Source organism: Gobio gobio (assembly GCF_949357685.1).
Source record: "Gobio gobio genome assembly, chromosome: 24".
Classification (NCBI taxonomy): domain Eukaryota; kingdom Metazoa; phylum Chordata; class Actinopteri; order Cypriniformes; family Gobionidae; genus Gobio; species Gobio gobio.
The window spans coordinates 2400501-2424966 of record NC_137120.1 but is presented as its reverse complement, the minus strand read 5'-3'; the positions used below and the strand labels follow the sequence as shown (position 1 = coordinate 2424966).

General features: G+C 39.0%; 1 protein-coding gene across 2 annotated transcripts; it reads right to left on the bottom strand.

Annotated features, from left to right (window-relative positions):
• Positions 1–470: 470 nt before the first annotated feature.
• On the bottom strand, positions 471–23490 carry LOC307121008 (uncharacterized protein). Of its 2 annotated transcripts, XM_079808376.1 has the most exons (5): positions 23305–23449; positions 22863–22910; positions 16474–16660; positions 2717–3985; positions 471–634 (listed from the first exon to the last, which is right to left on the bottom strand). In XM_079808376.1, exons 3-5 carry the CDS (start codon positions 16505–16507, stop codon positions 582–584), a joined length of 1356 nt encoding a protein of 451 aa, XP_079664502.1. In that variant the 5' UTR covers positions 16508–16660; positions 22863–22910; positions 23305–23449; the 3' UTR covers positions 471–581. The 2 variants fall into 2 exon arrangements, with proteins under 2 accessions (XP_079664502.1, XP_079664501.1); XM_079808375.1 differs by lacking the exons at positions 471–634; positions 2717–3985 and adding an exon at positions 9692–12123 and having other exon boundaries at positions 23305–23490.
• Between the last annotated feature and the right edge of the window lie 976 nt (positions 23491–24466).

The window sequence follows — 24466 nt, the reverse complement described above, 5'->3', positions numbered from 1 at the left end:
AAGTAAAACGTTTAGGTTACAGCTGCATGATGAACAATGATTTGATGTTTTTGATTGATTGGATTTTATTAAACTCTGAAACCATTAAAAAAAAGTTGTATAACCGAACATTTTACTGTAGCAATCTTTTTTTATGGATAATACAATTTTGCATGCAGGATAAATGAGCAGCCCTGTGTCTAAACCCATGGGCTTCGAATCCTCACATAACGCCAGTTACATGCAGTCCTGTCAGAAAATCTGCCCCACTTCGCCGTGATCTTCTGATTAATATTTACAAACTTAGTAATAGGCCTATTAATCATCAAAATAATATTTAAAACATTCAAAGTCCCTAAACTAACCAAAATAATTAATGGCTTTCAAATATAACTAAATCCATGAACTGATTAATGCTTGACAAGTATAAGAAGCAGAAAATAAAAATTAACAATAAAAGTGAATGATAAAATGAGTAGCGAGTCCATGATTACTTGCAAATGAATGAGACCAATTTCTCTCTTTATTGATTTACAAACAAGACAAAGAATCTCTCATGTGTGTTTTACATTTGAAACAGTTTTTACACCAAGGGCAGGTGATCAGTCTTTTTTTTTTGGCCTCTCTTCTTTCTTTCTTTCTTGTCCACCTCTGTCTTGACATGAACATAAAAAAGATCAAAAATCAAAGGTGAGATGAATGTGAAACAAAAATTTGTGCAATAAGCATTTTTCACTGCCACTCTTAAACATATAGCATCATGCAGCAATTAGTGGCCAAACACCATGGCACAGTGAGGAGCTAAAAATCAAGGCGCTGAGCATTAGAGTAACAACTACAATTGGAGATGATTTCAAGTTAAATGGTTTAAAATTCCATATACAGTATTCACAGCTCACCTTTTCCACCTTTTGTTTAGGTTACAGGCTTATTCTAAAATTTGTTATTTTCCTCAAAATTCTACAAGCAATACCTCATAATGACAACGTGAAAGAAGTTTGTTTGAAATCTTTGCAAAGTTATTAAAAATAAAAAAACTGTGGGTGGGGGGGGGGATGTATGTTCATCCACTGAATGGATAAGTATTCACAGCCTTTGCTATGACACTCAAAATGGAGCTCAGGTGCTCCTGTTGCCACTGATCATCCTTTAGATGTTTCCACAACTTGATTGGAGCCCATTCAATTTCAGTTGATTGGACATGATTTGGAAAGGCACACACTTGTCTATATAAGGTCCTGCAGTTAACAGTGCATGTCAGAGCACAAACCAAACCATGAAGTCCAAGGAATTGCCTGTTGACCTCAGAGACAGGATTGTATGGAGGCACAGATCTAGGGAAAGGTACAGAAACATTTATGCAGCACTGAAGGTCCCAAAGAGCACAGTGGCCTCCATCATCCGTATATGAAAGAAGTTTGGACCCACCAGGACTCTTCCTAAAGCTGGCCGCCCAGTCAAACTGAGCGATTGGGGGAGAAGGGCTTTAGTCATGGAGATGACCAAGAACCCGATGGTCACTCTGACAGAGCTCCAGCGTTTCTCTGTGGAGAGAGGTGAACCTTCCAGAAGAACAACCATCTCTGCAGCTCTCCACCAATCCGGCCTGTATGGTAGAGTGGCCATACGAGGAAAAGGCACATGACAACCCATCTGGAGTTTGCCAAAAGGCACCTGAAGGACTCTCAGAACATAAGAAACAAAATTGTCTGGAGGAAACCAGGCTCCGCTCATCACCTGGCCATCCCTACAGTGAAGCATGGTGGTGGCAGCATCATGATGTGGGGATATTTTTCAGTGGCAGGAACTGGGAGACTAGTCAGGATCGAGGGAAAGATGAATGCAGAAAGGTACAGAGACATCCTTGATGAAAACCTGCTCCAGAACGCTCTGGACCTCAGACTGGGGTGAAGGTTCATCTTCTAACAGGACAACGACCCTAAGCACACAGCCAAGATAACAAAGGGGTGGCTACGGGACGACTCTGTGAATGTCCTTGAGTGGCCCAGCCAGAGCCCAGACTTGAACCTCATTGAACATCTCTGGAGAGATCTGAAAACGGCTGTGCGCCGATGCTCCCCATCCAAACTGATGGAGCTTGAGAGGTCCTGCAAAGAAGAATGGGAGAAACTGCCCAAAAATAGGTGTGCATTAAACTCAAAAAGACTTAAGGCTGTAATTGGTGACAAAGTTGTTTCAACAAAGTATTGAGCAAAGGCTGTGAATATTTATGTACAAGTGATATTTTTGTTTTAAATTTTTAATAAAAATGCAAAAATTTCAAACAAACTTCATGTCATCATTTTGTAGAATTTTGAGGAAAATAATGAAGTTTGGTGAGAATACAATAAAGTGTTTCAGAAATATAGCCTCACATCCATTTGGCCATGCCTCTCGTCAACATTTTCTCTAAGAACGTGAAAATTGTGACGTTGTGTGCATGGGTATTACATGTGTAGTATTTCTTTACAAAGTGGCATCGCCATCTAATGGTCTGACCACAGAATTCAGCATTTTTAGCTTGTTTAACAGACCTGTGTGAACAGGCATCATTTTTGGCGATGTTGTTGTCCAAATGTGGAAAACGCAAAGGAAAAACGTTTCATTGATTTGTACGATGTTGTGTAAAAGTACCCTTCTATTGAATAGATTTTAATGTTCGATGGTATTATTGTCATGTTTGGTGAGGATGCAGGTTCACACTTGAAAGTACTGGATCTTAAGATTAACTACTTACTGTGATGCTTGCATGAAGAAAATGAACAACTGAAACTCTTCCCACATTCAGTGCAGTGATACGGTTTCTCTCCAGTGTGGATCCTCTCGTGAGTTTTCAGGTCTCCTGCCCGACCGAATGTCTTGTCGCAGTGTGAACACTTGTAAGGTTTCTCTCCAGTGTGGATCCTCTCGTGTTTTTTCAGGGCTGATGAATCACTGAATGTCTTGTCGCAGTGTGAACACTTGTAAGGTTTCTCTCCGGTGTGGATCCTCTCGTGTGTTTTCAGATGTTCTGACCGACCGAATCTCTTGTTGCAGTGTGAACACTTGTAAGGTTTCTCTCCAGTGTGAGTCCTCTCATGAGTTTTCAGATTTACTGACCGACTGAATCTCTTGTCACAGTGTGAACATTTGTAAGGTTTCTCTCCGGTGTGGATCATCTCGTGTGTTTTCAGATGTCCTGACCGACTGAATCTCTTGTCGCAGTGTGAACACTTGTATGGTTTCTCTCCAGTGTGGACCCTCTCGTGTTTTATCAGGGTTCCTGAATCACTGAATCTTTTGTCACAGCGGGAGCACTTGTAAGGTTTCTCTCCTGTGTGGATCCTCTCATGTGTTTTCAGATGTCCTGATTGACTGAATGTCTGGTTGCAGTGTGAACACATGTAAGGTTTCTCTCCAGTGTGGATCCTCTGGTGCATATTCAAATCTGCAGTTGTAATAAAACTCTTTCCACACTCAAAACACACATAAACCTTTTCCCCAGCATGTCGTTTCTGGTGAACTTTTAAACTTTGCAGTTGTGAAAAACTCTTTCCACACAAAGAACATGAATGTGGTTTCTCCTGTGAATGAACCATCAGGTGCATCTTCAAGCCTGTAGCCCATGAAAATGTCTTCCCACACTGATCACATTCATGCTGTCTCTCTCCAGTGTGGATAATCATGTGTTCCTTGAGACTCTTTTTGGATACACAACTTTTCCCACACTGATCACATGTGTATGGTCTCTCTCCAGTGTGGATCCTCATGTGATCTTTGATACTCTGTTTGGATATGAAACTTTTCCCACACTGATCACATGTGAACGGTCTCTCTCCAGAGTGGATCCTCATGTGAACCTTGAGACTATGTTTGCGTGTGAAACTCTTCCCACACTGGCGGCAGGTGAAACATTTCCGGTCTCTTCTTCTCAGTAAAGAAATCTGTTCAGTCTGCAAGCGAGTTTTCTCTTCAGTTTTGACATGATGTTCCTTCTCTCTACCCTCCTCACTCTCCAGCATCATGTCTGTAATTAAAGTAAAAAGTTACATTTTAAATCAATCATTAAAAATGACCAGAGAGAACGTGAGGTGAAAGGTCATAAAACTGAACCTTAAAGTACAGAACAGCTATACAAAATCATACGGAGACCCTAAACGGATGTAACGCATCCTGTGAAGACAGAGAAACCACACTGTGAAATGGGCTTATGGCGCACACCACGTCATGTCATCACACCACGTCCGCATTGGTAAAGACTAGAAGGGATACAGCTACGGCCACTGGGCATGTGCATGTAACCCCTCCTGTTCGAAACGCCCACTCCAATCGGGACTCGAACTTGTGTCCGCCAAAATGAGAGTCTGACACTCTAACAAGGAGGCTAAAGGCTGCAACCTCTAGCATCAGTCGCTAGAGCATCCCTTGAGATCAGAGGAGTGAGGTTTACTTGCACAGCAACTACTAGCTGGCCTCTGATACACTCACCCACCTAAACCTCACTCCGGGTCACGGCACCAATGTAAACCCTCCTGTTTGAACCACCCACTCCAAGCAGGACTCGAACCCGGGTCCACCGGCATGAGAGTCAGACGTTCTAACAATCGTCAGTCGCTAAAGCGTCTCTCTTGAGATCAGAGGAGTGAGGTTTACTCACACAGCAACTACTAGTTGGCCTATTTCGTCATTTAATTACTATATTTGCATTATTGTGGTTTAGGGTTGGGGAAGGCATTAATAAAACACAATCTGGAAAGTTCTGGATCTTTTATTGTGAGATTTTGCCTCACTTCCAACAGTTGCTGTACCCCTTCTAGCATTCACAACTCTTCTCATTTCTGTGGCAGAATTACAGCGCCACTGGTCTGGCATGTATACTACACAGTTGAGTCGTTTCAGTGGTTTAGTGTGTATGCACATATTTCTTGAGACGAGGGGAAAAAAGATTGGATAGGGAAAGCTCTGGCTTCGTGTGGATGTGGCCTTAGCGGTGTTAGGATTGAATCAAGAAACTCAGCATTCCTTCGGCACCTGAAAGGATAAAAAAATAGTAAGACATGTTACCAATCTTTTTTATGAACCATTACACTGAACCAATAAGGCAATGCATACTTAACCACCTATTGTGCCATCAGCCCATTTTACATTATCATTTCTTTAGTTCTACTTTTCATCCATCCATGCATGTAACATGACATCTGCATTATACTAAATTCCATTTTCGTGCCTGGATTCCCATTGCATCTCGGAAATCATATGGCCTTAAAGGGATAGTTCACCCAAAAAATAAAATTACACCATGATTTACTCACCCTCAACTCATCCTAGGTGTATATGACATTGTTCTTTCAGACGAATACAAACCCTGGAGACGTGTGGATTACTTTTATAATGGATAGATGCCCTTTTCCATTCCTCAAATTTCGGGCTGCCATTCTCTGCCATTATAATGCTTGGATTAGCCAGGACATTTCTTAATATAACTGTTCGTCTGAAAGAAGAATGTCATGCACACCTAGATTGAATTGACGGGGGAGTAAATCATGGGCTAATTTTCATTTTTGGTTGAACTTTGAAGTTATAAATGGGACATCCCTTTATCTGCAAAGAGGGATGACATTCTCGAAAAGTATTCCTAAACTGCAGATTGTAACCTTTTCAATTATTCATTTACAGCTATAGACAGCAGAATTCATTTTAAATCAAATGATCTGTTCTTCCACTGAACCGACAGTAAAATCTTCTATCAACGAGATTACTCTTAAGGCCAAGAAGGATAATTTTCTTTTAAATTATCTTGTTTAACCTCTTAACTTATGCCCCTATTTTTGAGAATTTTCTGAAAACGACCTACCCAAATAAAAATGTCTGCAGCTCTTAAACCCTATGGTCTATATTCAGAAATCTGGGGGCATTTTACAGAAACTTTCTAAGGTCAAAAAATATGATAAGTTAATTTAGGATTTTTCTCAATTTCATATAACATAATTCTTAACTTGATTTAGGAGAAACCGCGACGTGCTTTTAATTTCAGTACGTCAGAGATTTAAATTTTGATAAGCTTCATTAAAAAGTTAAAGCCTGGAAGTTAAAGACGGTAATGCTCCATGATGGCTCATTGGCCTCTGTAATTTCGGTCGCAATTCTTCAATTCTTCAACAAACCGCAATATAATTTGTCATAGGAGTCTGTAATTATTTACGAGTGTTTTATCATCAAAGCACAGCACATCCTCTGGGTCCTCCAACAGTCTTTTATCCTATATGAGGTCCTAACTGAAATTGCCATGGTTACCAAACAGATAAGATAGGATTTTAAAGTTAAGAGGTTTCTGTAATACGAGACTTTAACCGTCTGAGCACGGAGCCCTTTTCTGGGCCCTGGAGGTGTTTTGACATGCCCTGATATTTGAGCTTATTTCTGTTACTTGTAAAATGTTCATGTCTAAAGTCTGAGTACACTGTTTTAAGCACAAACTCTGCTACAATAATATGTGAGTAGCATGTGTGTAAAAGTTTGTAGTTGAGAATATGATGTTTATGCGTGGTTTGTGGACAGAAAAAAAATTTTTGTCACGGTTATAAGGCTATAAAACCCATAACGAATATTTGTTCACAAGACTTTTAAAAAACTGGTAGCCTGACAAGCCAGACCCACATCAAGATGTTTGGTCTGGAAACTCACCATTGACAGGGCTCAATCCGAGGGGCGGGATAAACGTTTGTCTGTCAAATTCCCTCTGCACGCAATTGAATAGCGCCACAACCAACCGAAGCGGAGCTAACGTTAGTTGATAGATTAAACTCCGAATACATCTTCCTTTCTTACGAATGACTTCAGTGCCGTTCTTTGTTCTTTCCTCAAAGAAAAGCTTATCTCCAAGTCTTCCAGAGTAGCGGCCAAAACAGATTTGAAAGACGCTCATCGTCAGCTTCTTTGTTTACCTGTAGCACCAAGAACCTCCGCACCATCATTATGTTAAGCCCGACCACCGACTCTACACACGCTGTGATTGCCCTGACCAGAGTTTGGTTTTTCCAGCTCTGAGGTCTACCGAGAGTTGCTAGACTACACTCGCTGCAAAATAAATTCTGCCGCTAGGGTGCGTCTAGATTTCTAGGCTAGAAAACTGGATCACGTAGGCTAGAATTTTTGCTTCAAGCCGATGTAAAAACCACTCTGGCCACTCATTCATACAAAACAATATACTAGTTTAAAATCTGTAAGACATTTTTTTGTATCAGGAAGGCTTATGCTTAGGCGTGAATGTCATGAATATTGATGTGTCTCACACCTGAGAAAGACAAAGTCCCCTACCCTAATCCTTATGGCCCTATATCAGCAGAATGACTAAGGGTATAGAACAAAAAATCTGAAGAGATTAAAAGAATGGCTTTTTGAATTGTTTGCATTTATTTACAACACTATCATCCAAACATACACCACAAAGGACAAAAAGTGGGACAAAAGTAAGGGACAATAGTGGTTCTTTATCAGGGACACTCAAAGTGTGTGTTATTTCAGTATCTACAGTTAAGTGTGTGTATAAAAGGCTCTCAGATATAAACACATTTGATGTGCTCAACCTATTAATGCATAATTTAATCCTAAAAATGATTTTAACATCATAGAAATTAATGTCAATTGTGACTTAAAAACTCTAAAGCTTTTGTAGCATTATACACTACCGTTCAAAAGTTTGGGGTCAGTAAGAATTTGTTTTAAATTAATAGTCTTATTAATAATTAATAATTTTTAAAGGAATAGTTTTATTCAGCAAGAATGCATTACATGTGTCAAAAGTTACAATTTTTTATTTCAGATAATGCTGTTTTTTACTTTCTATTCATCAAAGAATCCTGAAAAAAAATTACAAAACTGTTTTCCACATGGATTTCTCGTTACAGTATCACTGTGAATGTCAATAATTTATTTGCGATGTAATCTACAAATGCATAAACAAACAGATGTTCATGCCACGCCTGATGTTGCTAAAATTTTTGATCTTGTTGCGCATAGACGCGTCTGGGAAAATGAGCGCGCCCCACCACATGAGCATGACGATGGCGTTGCTCTCTATTTGAGCGCACTTGTCACGCGTCTACATTTAAAATAACAAACTTGAGCGTGGAAAAGACGCAACATATGTGAACGGCTTAGTCAGTGGTTAAATCAGCGTAGCAGTCAATAAACGGGACAGTCATGTACGGGACATTTAGGTCCAATAAACGGGACGTCCCGGCTAATACAGGACAGTTGGCAACCCAACTTTTATATCATGCTGTGTTTAATATTATAGAACATAATAATATCCCCATGTTGTACGTGTATCTTTATTTAGCATTGAACATGTTTCCGTTGATTTCACACATTTTAGGCTGCCAATAGTTCAACTAGTAGCCTACCATGTTACGTTTATGCATCAATAATGCTAATATAAGTGAGAAGAAATGTTTTACCTTAAAAATTCTCATGTTAAAATTACAGTAAATCCAAGGTAAACTCACAGCGTGTCTTCCGAACTCAATGAAAAGCATGAGAATGATGAAGACAAGTCTTTGTTTTGAGGTGATGGGGGGGTGTTTACAGGTTTGCGCTCCTTCACGTGGACGATTTGCATGTGAATCGCTTTGAGCGTGCGTGGGTGTGGTCACATTAAACATAACGAGGCATATATATATATATATATATATAATTCCACATTCCGACATTCCAAGCTTTATAAAGAGATATCTGTCGTGTATGTGAGGCAAGTTTTCATTTTCAGACGCATTTCAGAATGGACATCACAGGGAGACAGACGGGAGAACGCACATCATGTTTGTTTTCTTTATTTAGTGATAAGCACAACATTTAGTTTTTATTTTCAGTGTACATAAATAAAAGGAGACACTTTAAGCTTTGTAAAGACATATCGTTCATGTCTGTGAGGCCAAAAATGACGGAGTATTTTAAGTTGTTTTACACTGTTAAGAGGAAAAATTTAGCAAAACGCGCCTGCGCATTTCTCGGGTTCTAAGGATTAAAGGCCTGCAAATAACCTAAATATAAAACCTAATGTCTGATCATGTTTTGATTCAAACTTGAGAATGATACTCAAATTTAGCTTCTGTAATCTTTTATGGCAAGAAAAGTCTAGGCTTCCTTTCAAAAAGGGCCTTTATTTCAGAACATTTGTAATTGTAAAGAGTAGTTTTTCATTCAAATAAATCTGCAATAAACTGCTAATTATAATGGATATACAGTTACTGAAAAACTAAAGCAACTATTCATCAATTAAACCTTTGTTGGCAAGCCATTGGCTATAGGCATTGACAGCCTTTATCCAATCGAAAACCATGGGTGCTTTGATTGACACCTCGCAATAGTAATGCACTTCCTGGATATATTGAGTCATCAGAAAGCCTGTGATTGAAGGAGAAAGACGAGGGAGGGCTCATATCGAGCGGATGAGTCTAAGCTGCAGGGGAGATCTGAATACTGATTAGAATCGATATTTCCTTGAAAATGGACATGATTAATTGCTTGAACTCAAAACGCTCATGCAAACAAAGTGGGATGCCTTTTGAAGAGTGGACCCTTACATCAGTTTTTGCTTTCCCTGGGAATCAAACCCATGATCTTGGTGTTGCTAGCACCACACTCTATTGTTTGAGCTATAGGAAAGCCTTACACCGAAATGTATGTTGGTATTTCTTGGATTCGACGGATCTGATCTGCACGATAGGAGATGAAAGATTGAAGGTTGTTTTAATTTTTTTTATAAAACAAAAAGTAAATAGAAGTACAAACACGCCCACTCCCGCCAACCCCCCGCAAACGAAACTCTGCGGGTTAAGAGGTTAAGTGTCTTTGATTTGTGAAACACAAAAAGAGAAAATCAAGCATTTATATAATGGGTTTAATAAATGAAACTACGGGTACATACAACTAAACTTAAGCTAATATATAGACACATAGATACACACACACACACACACACACACACACACACACACACACACACACACAATAACAAAAAGTAAAGAAAAAGAGCAAAGAAGGGCAAAATGTATCAGTTAACTGCAATCTAATAAGAACCATCAGAGAATCAAAATCACCTTATTGAAGGGGTCAAAGCTTAAACACATCTAAAAATAGATTAAACAATTACTTGCATTGGCTTTGGTGCTGAACAAATGTCCGGAAGCATGTGGAATACGGAGATTCTGGATGAGTTTGTTAGGAGTGAGCTGAAGCGTTCACTGAATTATTCCAGAGATTGTTTGTCCGCGAGAAGTTTAACTTAAAAGCAAGTTGCCAGAAAACCATTAAGGTTTCAGTCTCACAAGGGAATGAGCCAAGAGGGAACACTTAAAGCCCTATCAGTCACACCTATTTTTGATAAGGTGACCAATCAGATGTGCAGGTTTAAACAGGAGAAAGTTTGTTTGTTCTCCCTGATGGCCTGGAGAAATTGTGCAGTTTTACACCAAAGTTAGGCAAAATAGTATGGTGCACTTTATAGAAGCATACTATACACCATCACGAGAAGAGGATTATTTCAATAGCAAACAGATGGGGTCTGCAAACATTCAAACACTGATGCATACACCTGGATATAAGCATTTGGAGTTTTCACTACCACAATTACAGAGGTATAATAATTAGGTAATGTGGCAGAGGGACATGCATATCACAGGAAATACTATATGCAGTTGGGACAGTTTGATTGTGGGTGAAATGGAGCCAATGTCCTTTCCTATGTCAATTGCAGGTTTTGCAGCAGTGGCGGCCGGTCAATAGGCGGTTTCTCTTCCATGTGGATCCTCTCGTGTTGTTTCAGGTATTCTGACCGACTGAAGCTCTTGTCGCAGTGTGAACACTTGTATGGTTTCTCTCCAGTGTGGATCCTCTCGTGTGTTTTCAAGTTTCCTGATAGATTGAATCTCCTGTCGCAGTGTGAACACTTGTATGGTTTCTCTCCAGTGTGGATCCTCTGGTGTGTTTTCAGATGTCCTGAAACATTGAATCTCATGTTGCAGAGTGAACACTTGTAAGGTTTCTCTCCAGTGTGGATCCTCTCGTGTGTTTTCAAGGCTCCTGACTGATTGAATCTCTTGTCACAGTGTGAACACTTGTATGGTTTCTCTCCAGTGTGGATCATCTCATGTTTTTTCAGGGCTCCTGAATGACTGAATGTCTTGTCGCAGTGTGAACACTTGTAAGGTTTCTCTCCCGTGTGAGTCCTCTGGTGCACTTTCAAATCTACAGTTGTAATAAAACTCTTCCCACACACATAGCACACATACGTTCTTTCACCAGTGTGTATTTTCTGATGAATTTTTAAACTTTGCCCCTGTGAAAAACTCTTTCCACACAAAGAACATGAATGTGGTTTCTCCTGTGAATGAACTCTCAGGTGGACATTGAGGGTGGAAGCCCTCAAAAATGTTTTGCCACATAGAGCACATATGAACAGTTTCTCTCCAGTGTGTATTTTCATGTGTTCGTTATGGTGCCCTTGATGTGCAAAGCTCTTTCCACACTGATCACATGTGAACGGTTTCTCTCCAGTGTGGATCCTGATGTGATCCTTGAGACTGCTTTTGTGTCTGAAACTCTTTCCACACTGACCACATGCGTGCGGTTTCTCTCCACGGTGGATGTTTAAGTGTTCTGTAAGGTGCCATTTTTGTACAAAACTCTTTCCACACTGATCACATGTGTAAGGTTTCTCTCCAGTGTGGATCCTCATGTGAACAATTAAACTTTTTCTGTGAGTGAAACTCTTCCCACATTGATCACATGTGAACGGTTTCTCTCCGGTGTGGAGCCTCATGTGATCCTTAATGTGTCCTTGTTGTCTAAAACTCTTCCCACACTGATCACATGTGAACGGTTTCTCTCCAGTGTGAATCCTCATGTGAATCCTTAGACTCTTTTTACAAGTGAAACTCTTCCCACACTGATCACATGTGGACAGTCTCTCTCCAGTGTGGATCCTCATGTGAATCTTGAGACTCTTTTTACATGTTAAACTCTTTCCACACTGAAGGCAGGTGAAACATTTCTGGTCTCTTCTTTTCAGTAAAGAAATACTTTCAGTCATTGAGAAAGTTTTGTCTCCAGTTTTGACATGATGTTTCTCCTCCTCTTCACTCTCCCCATTATTCAGTATCATGTCTGTAAATCAAAGTAAGAATGTTTTGTCTTCAGATTAAATAAGTCAGAGTTTCTATCTTCTTTTAATTCAGCTACAGTGATTGGTCATAGCTGGATGCCTTTGTCCAAATTAAGGATTTCCTGGAATGTCATGTTAATTTTACTTCTGTGAGGCATATTTGGAATGAAGTGTTCGTTTCAAATTATTTATAGTAATAGGCTCCCTGCATTTTCCCCATAAAATTTCTGTAAAAGTAACATTTTATTTTAATAACAATTTTTAATATTTATTCTTAAAACAAACAAAAAACAAATAAATATTGAGTCAAATTGTGCATAACAAAACTTGCAAATCTCAGTTTTAACCAGGAAAAAAAAAAGATTCAAACTGTGAAGCCCTTGTTTTGATATCAGCAATGTTCACAGTTGTTTTGTTGTTTTACAGGGACAGAATACACAGATCCACAAACTTTCACATGAGTCTCTTTAAACAGTTTTTCTCTGGGAACACTGTACCAACATAAACAAGCTATTCCTACATAAACATGGTAAAATAAGCTCCTCACTAACTTATGATGTTAGGGCATTTTATTCTACAGTGCATGGTAAAAGAAAAAGCAAACAACTTGTAAATGACAGGTATGTTAAACGGTTTCAGGACTGGAACAAATGTGTCATTATTAAACTATTTTTTTTTATAAAACAAAAGCATTGATAATTGTGGTGAGGGGACATGGTAAAGTGAAGTCTGCAACGGGGGAATGAGTGCAGAGACGAGCAGTGATAAAGAGGTCAAGTGAATAATAACTAACTCCGGTCTCTAATTTTGGAGATGGTGATGGACAGGGACCAGGAGACAGTGGATACAGGTTCCATGGTGGAGCTGATGGTGGGAGGAGCCAAGGTGGAGCTTTGGGAGAATGTCCATGCAAATCTTGGTGGATCTAAGGTGCATGTAGAACTTTGGCAAAGCAGAGGCCGACGAACCCGGGCAGCATACATGGCCCGGAAGCCCAAGGTGGAGCTGTTGGCTCGAGGAACAGACAGGAGGAGAAGCCCGGTAGAGCCGAAGGGGTGGAGGGTCGAGGTGTAGCCGGAAAGTTGGAAGTCAGTGGCGGAGGCATAGCGATGACTGACCGAGGCTGATCAGGAGAGAAGAGTGAGTAAGGTGGAGTCCTAGGGCTGGCAGACCATGTTGTCGAGGGAGCTCAGAGCCATGGAGAAGCCAACAGGCTGACAAGACCAATGTGGACGCTTGGGCCTGAAGACCTGATGTAAAGCCAGAACTCCACCTCAAATGGAGCTAGTGGTTGAGAAGCCCAAGGTAAAGCTGAGGAACCGTACAGAGAAGCGGTGACGCCATCAATGACACCACCAGATCCAGGAAACTGGACAGACCAGCAGAGAAGATGAGACTAGGAAATCAGGCTGTGACATCGAAGGAGGCAGATCTCCACGCAGGGCTGGAGCGCATCCAGTCAGCCGGATGGTACTGGTGGAGAAGGTGTTGTCTCAAAGGTGGGAACTCAAAGCGAAGCCTTTCTAAAGCTTCCAAAGCTCAGAGATTACTGGCACAGGTCAAGTCCAGAGATTTCTCAGCATCACATGGAATATGAACATGAGTGATCCTGCAGAAGATGTCAATATTTACACAGGGAAGTCCAATGTTGTAAATGGTAAGGGACTTTCACTTGATGCTGTGATGTTGTGGTCAGAAACTAGTTATTGGGATCTGGAAATCACATTTATTGTGTTAACTTTTATACCAGGCCAGTGCATTTTCACCACTTTTATGACCTCGGGTTTGGAGCCTGTGGAACCATCAGGAACACAAGAACTGGTGTCCCAGACACCAAAGTGAATGTGTTGACAAAAATCTCCACTGGGATCAATAAGGTGGATCAGACAGGGATCGTTTCATGGACACACGAGAGGTGAGTGTGTACTCGGTGGACACTGGGAAAAGAGTGTGCAAATCCAGCAGTGGGTACAAGAAGTTTGATGTTCCTATTCCTACGGCTGTGAGAGATTACAATCACTTCATGGGGGGAGTTGACATGTCAGATCAGTTGATTGGCTACTATTCCTCATAGAAAAAAGCAAGAATTGGAACATGACTGTGCTGCACCGTTTAATTGACATTGCTGTCACAAACAGCTACTTTCTGCATAAGCAATTTCTGTAGCAGCCTATGACACACCAGGCCCTCCAAGAACAGTTGTCAGCGGAGCTGTGTGAGGTGTCCTTACAACCAATACTTAACTGTTGTCATTTTTAGTACAGTTGGCTCAAAAAAAGCCACACGAGCGCAGGAAATGCATGTGTGAGGCATGCCAAGTTTCAAGTGCCCCTCTATGTTATTTTGGACAGGAACTGTCACAAGTCTTAATCACAGCTAGGGTTGCTTGTGTATTTGTAGGGGTGCCTTTCTGTATGTTTAGTTCTGATAATGTACTGAAAGATTCTGGAATCTACCGCCGCTTCAACATAATTATGTAATATATATATATATATATATTAGTGGTGGGCCGTTATCGCCGCTAACGTGCTGCGTTAACGTGTGACTCTTATCGGGCGATAAAAAAAATATTGCCGTTAATCTATTCTCAAAGTTGGGTTGGGAGCTGGGTCTATACTACGCAAGCTATGATGACTTTCACCTTGATATTTTAGCGCGGATGTACACCTAGCCGAATTGCACTGTAGGGGCGAGAGAACAAGTTTTCGAACCTGTGTGTATGCCTACTAGTGTTGTCAAAAATATCGATATTCCGCTATGTATCGATACTGAAATATCTGAAACGATACAATACTAATTTTCTACAGTATCGATATCAGCTGCGCTCTCCTCTCCAAACGACAGTGAGTTGACACACACCCGCCTCCTCTCATTCAGTCCGTTTAATCCTCTGAACATTGCGAACGGGTGTTCTGCTGGACTTTTGTTAGTATTGGTGTGACCGGTCTGAATTTCACACGGGGTTGCACATAACATTAATTCTACTAATTCCCGCAGATTTCACGCTCACATCTAAAGCGCACACACACATACTGTAATAAAGCCGCCTTTCCATACAAGTGCAAAAATGAGCTCCTTTTTCCAGCTTATTAATGGTCAAATACACTCAAAAACGTCTCAATGCCCATCTTGGTGAGTTTTAACGTAAACAGTCGTAACCAGCTCACAGGAGTCAGGTCTTAAAGGGAAACGATCACTTATGAGCACACATATTCTGAATGCCTTTGGCAGAATTCAAATGAGTCATTTTAACAGCAACCTTCACCTGTGGTTGTTACCTCCACTGGAACGATTTTAGCAGCCTTACATTTGTTTATTGCTCTTTTATCTAGTTACTGTAGATTTATTACATACATTGCCTTCAAATTGAGGGTGTAAGGATCGTTTTGATGTATGGCATATGAAAATGCCCAAAAGAATGACAGCACAGCATGTAAAAATACAAAGATATACTCTGGTGGAATTGTTCTATGGCAGGTCATAAAGGGGTCTGGAAGAAAGTCAGTTTCGTGATTTTACTACTAAAAATACCTGTCAGCTAACGGTGTGATAATTTCCATAATGACCAGCGCAATCTACCAAGAGCAGCACAAATAAGTGTCTGGTTTAAGACATGCTTTAAAGCTACACTGTGTGATATTTTCCTCCATCTAGCAGTGAAAAGGTATACGACCATCCAGTGAATAATAGTTTCTCTTCCTCTCAATTCCGATTTCGTTTTAACTCCTACGGTGGACGATTTAGTCCAAGATTAACATGGCTTCCAGTTCGACCTCGTCCACATTCGACACGGTGCCATCGAGTGTTAAAACGCGAAAGGCGAAGCTTGAATTTACGGGTATGTCCCTCTTTGGCTAATGTACTTTCAAGATGGAGGGGCAACATGGCGACCCGCATTCGAACCCCTCACCCGTATGTGTTTACAATGGCATATTATAAACTTACGAGAATACTTTATTGAAAGAAGTAAATATACGTTAATGAGCACATATTTTTGAAAGAACTAAGTGTTTTTAGCTAAGAATAAACTAAAAAAAGTTACACAGTGTAGCTTTAAATAATGGAGCAAATACCAATACCAATCTTTAGTAAATTGTGTCTTTCATTTAAATACTCTTCTCACATAAACTGTGTTTCTGAAAGGGAAACTCCTACAAATGCATATGCCATAAGGTCACCCGCAAACATAACCCTGTCCACGTCTTATCAGCGCTAATTTTTCAATGCGTGTCTTTTTAGTAGATCCAATGCCAAAAGAGGGTTTGCACTGACACAAAACCCTAAATCTGATTAACTTTCTATCCTTATTGTTCTTCAGACTCATGAATGAAGAATCAGGAATAAACACCAACCTCTTTGTTCTTCAGTGTGTTCTGGATCTCTCATGTTCTCACTGTCCTTCAATAAACTCTGTCTTTGCAGATTTCAGCTCTTCTTGATGGGCTGATGCTCGTCTGCTCTTGAAGGCTGATGGGAATATTCCAGCATTTATTGGTGAATTGCAGTGGGAGGAGCTTCACTGAAGGAGGAGGAGCAGATCTGACAAAATCAAGAACAAAATCACTGAGTTTAAGTTTATGTTTTTATAATAAATAGGTAAATAGGTAGATAATATACTATATCTCTTTACATAAATACTATTATCTACTTAAAACTATAATTTCGTTATTTTTACTAACCCAAATAAAGACTCATCCGCTAGTTTGCACGTGAGGGGGGGGGGGGGGGATAGGTTCCTTCCACTTAAGAGTTGAGCTCTTTATTTTAATATATCTCTTTACATAAATACTATTTTCTACTTTAAAAATTTTTTTGTTACTTTACTAACTCAGTGTTTTGTATGTGAATGCTGTTTCACGTGAATATTACCACAGGAGTGAAGCACAAAGCTTTATTTAGCCTAGAAAGGAAATAATGGTCAGATAGCACTTTTTCATTCTGTTTTGCGATCTGGATCTGGTCACTCGATTTTCCGTGAATTTTAACAATAGGCCCAGTCCATTTTATCCCAATGGACATGGACATCTCGTTTCTTTTCCCAAATTTTCACTCAAGTCGCCATTTTCACAGGGGATTATAAACGTTTCTTCCTTTCGTTTGCTTATAATTAAGTCCATTATAACTATTCACATACTTTACTGTGGTAAAGTTTAAAAAAACACTGTGGGACGAATACCTTTTTACTTCAAATTTTATTTAACACCGTTTGTTCTTGTTATTAAACTTGGTATGGCGCGTCAAGTTTGGTTATTTTGAATAGTGCATTTCACACACGCCAGTGATTTTAGTTTCGTTTTCTCTGGCAGTGAATAAATCAAACATTGCCTAAATGTCTTGACCTTGTGGAAGATAAAATCCGCTCTTCAGACCTTTTACAACAAGTGTTGCCTTGCAACTTCAGGAGAAAACATGAAGATGAAGATATTCGAAAAGGTGTCAATCCAGCTTGTGTCCCATTCCTCTCAAAGCGCAGAGCGGTATATGACACATTTTTGATATCGTCCATCGGCACAACCCTATTCCAGATCTTTTTTTGCAACCGACATGCGCAGTTGAACCTGCATGACGTCACTGTGACATAGGCTGTAAATTGGTCTATTAAAGGATTAGTTAACTTTTAAATAAACTTTTGCTGATAATTTACTCACCCCCATGTCATCCAAGATATCCATGTCTTTCTTTCTTCAGTCGAAAAGAAATTAAGGTTTTTGATGAAAACATTCCAGGATTTTTCTCCATATAATGGACTTCAATGGGCTCGAAACGGTCCAAAATGACAGTTTCAGTGCATTTTCAAAGGGCTTTAAACGATACCAGACGATGAATAAGGGTCTTATCTAGAGAAACGATCGGTCATTTAAAAAATAAAAAAAATCACCGTAAGAGTTGAACAAATAAAGCAGAAGTGCGCATTAACGTTTCATTCACAAACTCTCTCTCTCTCCATTGCATTATCATTAACATGCAAAGAAAATTATACAAAAACACTCTAAAAGTAAACAAACATATACAGACCGTATGCCTTTTCAGGGGTGCTAATAAACTGTAAACTTTGTATCTAAAAACAACTCTGATGAACTGCGAGTGCGAGCTCTCCCTTTCACTACCCGGAGACTAATACCCATCAAAATAGGAGTCCTCCTTAGTAAGATAATGCAGACCTTAAACATATCTAAACAGAAATATAAAAAATATATACAAAAATTCTGTGGCACAGAAGGACCACCTCTCGTCGAGGAGCATTCAAGTGGGACTTAAATATAGGTAAAAGATTTTAAAATAAATGTGGGAGATTAATTTGGAAGCTAGGATTTTCATTTCATTTATTTATTTATTTAAACAGGGACAGTGTAAAATATACATTAAACCTTAAAAAGGAGAGATGCATTTTACCAGGTTGTAGCACTTGTGCTAATTTACACCTGCAGTCCCTGGACAGGCTGATGTAAACAAATCAAGTTAACAAAACATTTATCCCAGAACAACATTAAAATAATCAAACCCTACATTCATTCTACAACATACATTTACAAATACACTCTCACCTACACATCAACTACTAAACATTATGTGAACATGTTTGTTGTGAAAAAAGCAATTTTTTGACCCGATGTGAAAAAGTGTTAAAATTTACACGTGATAAACTCTGTTGGCAACTTATTCCACTGTCTGACGGCTACGCTTGAAAAAGCTGAGCTACCAAGTGCTGTTTTACATAGTGGAATCCTACACTCGCCCCGAACAGCCGACCGAGTGGCTCGAAATTGAGCTCAGTAAGAAAAACTTTAAGGGAGGAGCTGCAGTACCATTTATTATCTTAAACAAAAGACAGATGTGAATATATGATTATATTTTCAAAACTTAATAAGCTACGTTTTTTGAGAATATGACAATGATGAAATAACCGAGATTTCTTATCAAGAACCTTAAGAGAACTTTTGTACAATGATTCCAGAGGCCTCAATGTTGTTTTACAGGCCTGTGACCAACTCATGCAGTAACGAAAGTGCGAGAATATAAAAGCATTTAGATATAAATTAGATGCATCTATGGTCAAAGAGTTCCTAATATATCTAAACTGTGCAATGTTAATTTTCAACGTATTAGTTATCTTTTTTAAATGTTTTTTAAAATTTAATTTTGGGTCAAGTGTAACTCCTAAATATTTAATTTGGTCAACCCTTGATATTTCTTGACCTTCAATTATCATTTTTGATTCAGTTTTACATGACGAGAACTTACGTTGATTTGTAAAAAACATAGAAACGGTTTTATCAACATTCAACGTTAAGTGAGTTTTTCAGCCAACTGGAAATCTTTTCCATTTCCTCAGTTAACTTTCGGGAAACATCCTTAACAGTTTTACCATGAATATCCTTAACAGTTTTACCATGAATATACACCACAGTGTCATTAGCATACATGATCATTTTAGCATTAGCACACACAGATGGAAAATCATTTATATAAAGAGAAAACAACAGGGGCCCTAATATAGAGCCCTGTGGCACACCCATGGTGCATGCTCGTAGGGAAGATGATACATTATTTACCAATACACACTGCTGCCTTGCACTAAGGAAAGATTGAATCCAGTTTATTGTACTTCTACTAATTGAGAAATGTGCTAATTTATCTATCAGTAGTTCATGGTTTACTGTATCGAATGCCTTACGCAAATCAAGAAAGACCGCCCCTACAACTCCTTCACTATCCAAACTTGATTTTATTTCCTCTATTAAATAGCAACATGTCCCCGTTGAGTAACGTTTTCTGAAACCAAACTGAAGAGGATGTAAAGCAGCATTATGATCAAGATGTTCCACTAGTTGTGCTGCAACTACTTTTTCAAAGAATTTGGAGATAGTGGGAAGGATGCTTATTGGTCGATAGTTAGAGACCTGGAGCTTGTCTCCTGACTTGTGTATAGGCTTTACTATAGCTTTTTTCAGAGCTATAGGAAAAACACAGAATCAATGGCAAAGATGTCTTTAGATTTACTATTATTTAAGCGTGATATTACTTTTAAAACTGTTCCTTAATCTACATAAGATAGTTTAAAAAATGACTCATCACAATTAAATGTATATACAGAAATTGGTTTCAGAAACATATCAGCCAAATCCTGCACAGAATCTAAAAAATAATCATTAAAATGTGTTGCTACCACTGTATTATCATTTTGAATAGCTCCATTTATTTTGAGTTGTAACTTAGCTTTTCTTTTCCAAGTAATTTATCCATACTTTTCCAAAGAAGTTTACTATTACCTTTTGCATCTTTAATGCGTAGTGACTTTATTCCTTAAACTTTTATATACATAATGATCAATGGACATTTAAGAAAAGTCTTAAATCAAGAATTTAAGACAGATCAAAATGCAAACGGGAAAAGCCTCATGTTACGGTTGTCACGATCGCTAACGTTACACTGTACATCAACACTGTTCATGTACCGCAGGGTAAGATTATAGTAATGTACATTTAACCAGTTTAATATGGAGAGGTACTGATATGGAGACCTTCCTTTGTGTGTTTTTGACCTGCACTGTTAACGTTACATGACGTGAGAACAGTTAGTTATTTCGGTTTGTATGTTAGCAGGGACTCACTTACTTTAATCGTAACTTAATGAGAGTATGACCACCAGAAAATCATCTCAGGATACCTGGAATAAGTGTTACAGTACCCCAGGCACATCGTTTTACCATTTTTGTAGCATAAACACCATCAAACCGATGAGAGCTTCGGATTTTCCAATGTATCTCTATGGCACTGAAACCTAAAGATGTCCGAGTTCCGGTCCCAGTGCAGCTGATACTCAACTGCCATTGGCTCATCTGCGTTCGAGGGGCGGGGCTTACCGATAGGTCAATTACGTACCGAGTGTTTACAAGTTGAACGTGCACATACTAAGTCAAACCGTTTACTGCAGTATAGGGATGCTCGGTATACCGGTACTGAAAAAATACCGGTATATATTTTATTTCAAACGGTACGATATCATGATTTTGCTCATTTCTATATGCTGCTGTTCCGAAGTTCACCGCTAGGTGGCAGCGCGCTACCCAAACTAACGTGAAACCGGCAAATGTGGCAACAGAACAAGATGAATACAGCAGTTGAATCTCACTCAACACGCCCAAAACTCATTAATAAAGAGAGGAGTAGACGTGAATTTTGGAATTACTTTGCTTATAAAACTTCTGAAGAACCATCAAACCTTGCCAAGCATCTGTCACTTGACTTGTACTAGACATTAAGAGATCGACAGGTGAGTGCATAATTATAACGATCTAATTTAGACATTTTTTTCTTTTAACACTGATTAACGCACATATATAAGATCGTATCGTTTAAATATAAAGAAATCTCCAGCGTTCGTTTCAACCAGTGACTTTTAGACCTCATAATATTTGCACACATACTATTTACATCCGCGAAAGACATACCCAACTGTGTTTATGTGACTACTCACTAAAGATTGACATTTTTGACATAATTTTGTGTGTATTTGACTGAGGAAAAACAACTTAATTTGGAATGCGCAAGCTCTTTAGGCTTGTGTGTGTGTGTGTGTGTGTGTGTGTTGTTGGCATGAGCGCAAAGAAAACTCTCTCTTAGCTCTCATCCCATATGTATTACGAAATGCTATAAAATCGCTTGCATGTTCAAATTGGCGAGGTTTAAAAAGACGTGGGCAGTGATTTCCGTCAGCTGTCCCGCAACGGAAGCGAAAGTGTTAAATCTGAGCACGCAGATGCTTTTATAGTGCAGGTGCGATGTCTTTTGAAGCCAGAAGCAATTTGCTCATTTTGAGAGAATGGAGATGCGCAGTAATGCTGAAATTACTTACAAAAAAGTTTCCAAATGACTGATTGATGTGATAATCTTTGTTGATTAATTTTAATAATAAACATTTGCGGTAATTTCCCGCTTCATAAACCCAAAATCTGCGAGAGTGAGTAAAATTATGCGCAATACCCGCATCAAAATTCAGACCCTGTATGGTATCAATTTAATATCGGTACTTCGGTATTAGATTGTGGTACCGTACCGAAGACAAAATTGTGGTATCGAGCCAACCCTACTGCAGTATGTCGCAGCAGCAGTCTCTTCCATCTGCCTAATTCCTTCCTCTGTGTATTCTGCTTCAAAAAGGTAGGGCGAAAAACTCCATCTCATCTTTTCCTCGAAGTTCAAAATCATCCGACATCGTTGGTTTACCTTTTAACTCCCTTTTTTGTAAACACCGTTTGACTTAGGGTGTACGCGCATCACAGAACAGAGCAAGGCGAGCATTTTTTGCTTATAAAACTTAAAACGTTTTTTTTTTTTTTTTAAATGACTGATCGTTTCGCTAGATAAGACCCTTATTCATCGCCTGGTATCGCTTAAAACTGCACTGAAACTTGAACCGCTTGGAGCCCATTGAAGTTCATTATATGGAGAAAAATCATCAAAAATTTATCAAAAACCTTAATTTTTTTTCGACTGAAGAAAGAAAAACATGGACATCTTGGATGAAATGGGGATGAGTAAATTATCAGCAAAAGTTGTTTTAAAAGTGAACTAATCCTTTAAGAAGTACAACAATTTACAGATACCAAGTACAAACAAAACAGACAAATATGTATATAATTTGCCAGAAACAAATGACACTGAGTTTAACTTTTGTTTATTGTGTTTTATATGAACATAGTTTATTGGATTAATAAAATAAGAGATGTTAGGAAACTTACCTATATCTTGTAAATGTCTCAATAGCTGACCGTGTCGTTTTCTTAAGTCTGTTGACACCAATAAAAAGGAGCTTAATGTGTCGTCAATGTACAGATGTGAAGACATCAGCATAATGAATGAGGTGAAAACAGGATCTATTGACATGAAATAAAGAGGCTGCTCTGATAATAGTGATGAGCCATAGACTATCAATACTCATTAAACAAGACATTCAGGATCAGCAGCAGATCATCTCACTTTATTCACACTATTTGCTGACAAATTGTTGGAGTCTGAATATATGCTGAAAGTGCTGTAATATTGCTATTATTTCTCAAATTATACAGAAAAAAATAACATTAATATAAAGACAGACACCAATGACTTTATCAAACATTGTAATTTGTCCCTTTGAATCCCTAATAACTACATTCATAACAACAAAGTTCGTTAACATCTTACCGTTTTGTATGTGAAGAGAAACAGGCAAATGTATTAGTCAGCAGACACTCGAACTTAAAACGTTAAAAACCGTGTAAACTACACAGTTACTGCGATATAGCGTGAACTGTTTACCTCAGAAGACTCGACATGAACTGGAACGCGCGAGTTGTGATGTCATCACCAGGAGACGAGACTTCTTCTTTTAGTTTTATGGTGGGTTGCAATCAGGTGCATACCGCCACCTACTGTACCAGAGTATGCAGCACGGATTATGGTTCGGTTAAACACACATAATAATAATAATAATACATATTGGACCCATCTGTATAGATATCTAAACCACTGTAAAATGAAAAAAGCTTCTTATGTACCGACTTGTCCTTTTCTTTCTTGGTTTTTGGAAACCAAATAGGGAAATCACTAATAGGATTAGGGAAGATAAAACAAATATTCTCTAATATTCCTCTGATTTAGCCTTTGTTACCCATCCAAAGCCAGAATTATATTCCCAACATTCTTGAATAACACTATTGGTAAGGATTTGAGTGAGTTTGACAAGGGCCAGATTGTGACGGCTAGACGACTGGGTCAGAGCATCTCCAAAACTGCAGCTCTTGTGGGGTGTTCCCGGTCAGAAACTAATGGTGTTCAGCTCGAACCAGAGTCTGCCAATAATGCCTACAGAGCCAGAGAATATATGCTGCATGGACATAGAACAGGTATAGTTTAGTTTAATTTATTGTTCATCACACAAAAGATAAAACGTCCGTTTTCACCCCAGAAAATCACAGTAAGAGCTGAATGCACAGTACAAGAAGTGCGCATTAAAGTCTTATCCCTAAACACCCTCTCTCCCTTGCATTATGATCAGCATACACAGAAAATTACACAAAACACTCATTAAAACTAACAGGAAACAAATACAGACCGTATGCCTTTTCAGGGGCTGCTTAATAAACTGGTAAAATTTATATCGTGAAACAACTCAGATAAAGCATTATAAAGTGCTGAAGGTGGAAACTATTCTAATACATGTGCAGATTAAGGGGCGGTAATATTATAATAAACCCCCTTCCTACGTCAGAAGGGGAGAGAAATCTGAGCGACTCGTTTTTCCAAAGGCTTGCAGAAAAAGGCTTACATAAACAAAGTTACTGGGTTGTCCTTTTTCACGTTTTCT